General features: G+C 40.5%; 1 protein-coding gene across 1 annotated transcript in view; it reads right to left on the minus strand.

Annotated features, from left to right (window-relative positions):
- Positions 1-5,379, minus strand: part of LOC123616192 (uncharacterized) — a 136,081-nt gene extending 130,702 nt beyond the window's left edge. Inside the window, exon 1 of the mRNA XM_074352694.1 lies at positions 4,944-5,379. Within this exon, the coding sequence (XP_074208795.1) occupies positions 4,944-5,379 (436 nt within the window). The remainder of the gene's footprint in view (positions 1-4,943) is intronic.
- Between the last annotated feature and the right edge of the window lie 621 nt (positions 5,380-6,000).

Genomic DNA, 6,000 nt, shown 5'->3' on the forward strand with positions numbered 1-6,000 from the left:
ACTAGGTGAAGTAACACTGTCCCTCAGTATCCACAGAGCATTGGCTCCAGGTATCCCTGAGGATACCAAAATCCACAGATGCTCAAGTCTCTTATAAAAAATGGTGTAATGTTTGTATATGATCTATACATATTCTCCCATATATTTTAAATCATGTCTAGATTACTTATAATACTTAATACAATATACATGCTATGTAAAAAGTAGTAAATGCAATGTGAATGCTACGTAAATAGTTGCCAGTGTGCAATAAATTCAAGTTTTGTTTTTTGGAATATTCTGAAATTTTTTTCATATATTTGCCAATTGCCACAGGTGTGGAACCACAGATATGAAGGGCAGACTGGAGGAGGTAAGGCTATTTACACTCTCATTTTTGCAAAGGGATCAGACCCAGTGTCATAACTGTGTAAAAAGTCACATGACCATTAAACTGCCATCAACAGGCCCCTGCTGTTCAGGAACAAAACTGGAAAAAGGACACAAGATGCTGCAACTTGTATTTCTAAAAGAGGTTACATAAGCCTTTCTCTGTAATATGCTATTATGTCCAATTAATACATATTTTTTCTTTGTGAAGGAATAAAAATCTAACAAATCAATAAGAAAAATCCCAATAGGAAAATAGACAATTCCAATTCCAAAAACTAAAATGGCAATAAACAGTTTAGTTGAGAGAAAAACGGAATACAGTAAACATTTATAAAGAAGGAAGGTGAGTCTAAGCAGAGGGGAAAGAATAACTGCTGTTAGAATTAAAAGCCCTAGGAGTGAAAGAAGGATGCTCAAGAGATGAGTAGAAAGGAGTAGAATTCCAATGGTGTTTTTAAATTGAGGTAACTGATGTCAAGATTATAAGATAAACACACTAGTTTAAAAAAGGGTTGGGGGTGGAGAGCTAAACTGAGATGGATAGACACACTGAATGTCAGGGAAGTCTAAAAACATTTCATTATGTGCCTCACTTAAACCAACAGATTTTTTTCCCCTCTTAAGTTGTACACACAATGAATTTTCTTAGTACGTGTATTTTTTAATTCAGGCACAAAACAGTATCACCCTTGTTGTTTTTATTAGGAGTAATGAAATTATCTTCTGGTAATAAAAATAGATTCCTTACTCGAATTTATCGTTTCGAAACTACATATTAACACAGTTAGACTTCTCTTAAATAAGGTCATTTTTGGGGTGAGATGAGTGTGAGGGGTCAAAAAATTACTTAAGGCACAATAAGCGTGGTATTAGACTATGATATTGTGACATTTTCCTTAGGAATAAAAGATTTATCTTAGATTCACTGTCTGGTAAAATTCCACTTTTCTGTGTGTGTGTTTGAAGAAGATGCAATAATTATCCGAAAATATAGTTAAAACTTCCTTGATATAGAAATATCTTGTTTTGCTATCACTAAAAATATTTCTTAAGTTTTATCGCCTTTTGGAAAATGTAGGTATATTTCTAACAAGTTAGTTAGAAACATGGGTGCTTTTTTAAGTGGAGTATTATTAGAAGCTTAGGTTTTATTTACTAATAAATCCCTATGTCAACAAGTGTACATTTATTACCTATTATATCCTGAGCAGGTTTCCATGGGCTATGAGAATTTCAAACAGTGAGGGTTATAGCTCCAGCTGTCTTTTATTGTGCTAGTTTGCGCCTGTACTCTTTCCTGAATATTGATGATGTTAGATTAAATGATTGCTAAAAATCTTCTGGCTCTAAAATCTTATGATATTCATTTACAGAACTATTAATGAAGAATATCATGGTGGATTAAAGCAGATGCAGATTCTTTGCTATTTTGCCCATTAAGACGTAGTATTCATTTCTTCTGTCTGGTCCCAAAACTGTTAAGCCTATTAGAGCTGGGGAAAGTGATGCTGTGCCAATCCAGGTCTGAGGTTTAAGAATGCCTGGCAGTTTCCACTTTTATGCTTCTTGGTTACCCTGAGTTTCCATGTAAGAAATGTGGCTACTCTGTCAGGGATAACACACAGAAACAGCAGATGGAGAGAAGAGCCCCTGGGGCACCTTAGAGAAAAAGGGAGGTACTGTCATCATAAACTACTTGTTGACCTCAGATGAGTCCAGACCCAGCTGCCATCTGATTATAACCACAGGAGACCCCAAGTGAGGCCAGCAGGAGAACTTCCCAGCTGAGCACAGTCAAGCCACAGAACCATGGGAGAGAGTAAAAGCTACTAAGCTTTCCATTTGAGCTTTTAATTTTATTTTGATATAAGCTATCAAGTTCTAGGATTATTTGATTACAGAGGTAACTGATCAGGTATTATATCTCAGCATTATAATAAGTATGATTACATTATTTATCCTACAATTTATATATTTCAGATCATATATAATACAGCACCTATAGAAACATGTGCAGTCAGTTCTGCTATAATCTGACATATGTAGTGCTAAAAAAAATTACCAAACTGTGCAAAATCTTGCAGTATGATCAAAAGGCCTATGGGAAACTTGAAGGTAGGTATATATCACTCAGAAACTTTGTCAGTGACACATAAAAATTAAAGCTAGGAACTGAATTAACATGGCAGCACAGTTTTAAACACATTAAATAATTGACAAATACAGAAATACTACTAACAAAAATGGCACTTCAGCTTGAGAAAGACCTGAAGTTTGCAGAGTGGGTGTCAGAGAACCGCAGCTGTAAATTACTGTGACTCGGCCCTCAGCACCAAAGGGTAGTGAAGTCACAGCTCCACCACAAGGAAGTATAAAGTCAACATGTGCCTAATTAAAAACAAAACTAAAAAGAAAAATCAATGCAAATTCTACTTACAAACCAAAAACGGACTCATGGACATTGAAAATAAGCTAGGTTACCAAAGGGGAAACAGCGGGAGGAATAAATTAGGGGTTGGAGATTAACAGACACACTTTACTATACATAATACAGATAAACAACAAGCACCTACTGCATAGCACAGGGAACTATATTCAAATTTTTGTAATAACGTATAATGGAAAATAATCTGAAAAGAAAATATATATGTATGTTTATGCATAACCGAATCACTTTGCTGTACACCTGAAACTAACACTGTAAATCAACTACACTTCAATTAAAAAATACATATAAGTTTTTTTTATATCCCCAAACCCACATCAACCGTTGTGTGTTTAAATTCCAGCTCATAATAAACTTCACCTGTATGATACATGGTCTAGGAAAAAAATTAAAATACTATCTCAACTATCACTAAAAGTAAATTTCGGTTTTACCAAAATTACCTAGATATTTCCTATAAGTTTCAGAAATACTGTTTCCTGCCCCTAAGAAATAGCTAAAAGAAAACGCCATATTGTAAATCAACAAAATAAGTAACAAATCTCTTCACAAAAACGTAAGTGTTTTTCTAAGATGTTATTATTTTGGTTTCTCCTTTTTAAGGACACTAAATACACATGTTAAATAATGAGACTAATTTTGAGTCAAGATTTTACATATTCAAAGAGATAGCCTCCTATTTTTCCTATTACATACATTTAAATAAAAATAATCAAATAAGCAAATAATGGGGAAGGCAGATGCTGTGGGAATGGGAAAAAGAGAGAAGCTCTGTTAGAGACGCTTCTTGGTATGTATAGTCCTGTTTTTAAGAATCTCTATTTTATATTTGAAGTGCAGGACAGTTTAAAACACATATTTTACGTAGACTTTTGAGAAAGTCACCTAAATAGTATTCTGCTGTAATACAGCTTTGTGGGGGGTGGGGGAGAAAAAAAAAAGACTTACTAAGTGTTTGATTGGTTTCACTTGTCTCACAATACTTACGTATTAGTATTTTAATGTAGGTATTTCCATCTTTTAAAAGTGTTTTTCTCAAAATCCTTCCAGATTGCCCACATCACTATATTACGATGGTTGATAAAAAGAGAAGTACAACTTTACTCATAACTAAATTTGAGATTCAAATGAGTTCCCAGTAAGAGCAACTAATTGAAAAAGATATTAACACACATTGTGTCAAGAAGGAATCCCTTATACTTGTTACATAACTCTAGTCCCTCAAGCAACAGAGGGCTTAGCTTGCTTAAACAAACCTATTGATGTTAAACAATTAGGAGGGGGTACTTCCTCTTTTCAAAACAGAAATGTTGCAAAAAAGAGAAACTTACGAATAACTCAAAATAAGAGGTTCGTTTTGTTTTGTTTGATTTAACCTGAATGATTTCAACTGAAAGAAAATTATAGTCACTTGGTCAACTCTAAAATTGTCTTAGTAATTAAACTGAAGAGAAACATAGGTGCTTCATCTCTTTAAAAGTTAATACGTTCATGAGTCACTATTATAGGATAGACCAAATGAATGCACACACTTACCTTAAGTTAAACTTCAAAAAGCTGAATCGGCACTTGAGAAAATGTTAAGCCAGGCAGGATAGAGCAGGGAACTACACTATCCACTCCCATCTGCTCAGGCCCTTTCGAAAACAGGCTTCATAAGAATCAGCAGTAATGGTAGCGGCCCCATAACCTCGTGCTCGGGAACGCGTTACTAAAATTAGCCATACAAAGTCTGAGAACCAGGTGAGGCTCACAGCACTAGAATGTAACAAGCAAAACTCATCCCGAAGGACTGGCTTAGGACCCACACCTGGACGAGAGATGCTAACTAACTTGATAACACGATGCCCAAGCGCTACAGCTATCCTGTAATATGACTTTAAAAATATTTTAAGGGCTTCCATTTAGCTAGAAAGTTAACAAATATATATACGCAAAAATCTCGGCATACTTTCAAAAACTTTCTAGGACAATGTTTTCAACCCAAAATATTCCAAAGAAGCATTTACTGTTGGTCTAAATAAACTTACTCAACCAGGAGAGGAAAGACTGATTCAATAAAACGAGTGGCGGCTTTAGGACCCCTTTCGAGCCGCGAGAAACTCGTCCTGACCGCGCGCCCCACCTCTGGAGTCCGCATCCCAAGGCGCCGGGTCCGGCTTTTGGGCGAGGACCGCCCGGTCCCTGGTGATTCCCTCGGGCTGCGGGCGTCCCCGGGATCCTCGGCCTCCGCGGGGACAACGCGGTGCCCGGAGCCGGGCGGGAACGACGCGCGGAAGGCCGGTCCCCCTGGACGCGGCGGGTGGGAGCCTCGGCCGGTCCCGGAGCGCGGGCGGCGCCGGGCGGGAGCGGCTGCGGGGAGAGCGCGGCGGGCGCGCCGGGGACTCGTGCGCTCGCTCCGACGCGCTCCGCGGCCCCGGGACCCGCCCCGCCGCGCCGCCGCCGCCCTCACGCCGCCTCCCCGCTCCCGGCCCGCGCGCGCCCGCCCGCCGGGGGAAGGGGAGGGGCCGGGAGCCCGGGGCTGGAGGCACCTGGGTCTGCTGGGCTCCCGTCCCGCCCATCCAGCTGATCTGCCTGCCCCCGGCCTGGTCTCGGCGTGGGGCCCACGGCGTCCCTCCGACTCAGGCCAGGCGGCTCCGGGCAGGTTGGTGGCGGCCGCCAAGAAGAACCGGGTCTCCTCGCCTGGGAAGTGGGTGCGAGTGTCCTGAGGCAACGACGGAGGGCGGCTTTTCGGAGCGCTCCGAAGTTGGTTATAGTCACACACGTGGGCATCTACTCCCAGCTCCTTAGCACGGTGGTGGGAATAGTCAGTTACTCTATGCGTCTTATAATGGTGATAATTTTAGTACAGTGTAATGACTGTCACTTGGCCTCGGCATAATTTATACTTAATTACTGCCACCCACCTGCTTTCACTGGCTCCTTGGAGTTTTATTTCTTCATACATATCCGGTAGGCAGGCTAAGAGCTCCACCAGGAATGGGACTTGAGATTGAGTCTAGATGTACAGATTCAGCACAACATGGCTATCACGTAGTAGGCTCAAAACCCATGGTTTCCTTGAATGAATGGATGAACCACTGGCGAGAGGCAGTCTAAACTGGGCGCTGCCCTCTGTTCTCCAGTGTCCTGAAAAGTCAGGTGCTCCAGGCTCTAGAAGACAAGAGGAAGGCCAGCAATTG

The sequence above is a fragment of the Camelus bactrianus genome, chromosome 2 (genome assembly GCF_048773025.1).
Source record: "Camelus bactrianus isolate YW-2024 breed Bactrian camel chromosome 2, ASM4877302v1, whole genome shotgun sequence".
Classification (NCBI taxonomy): domain Eukaryota; kingdom Metazoa; phylum Chordata; class Mammalia; order Artiodactyla; family Camelidae; genus Camelus; species Camelus bactrianus.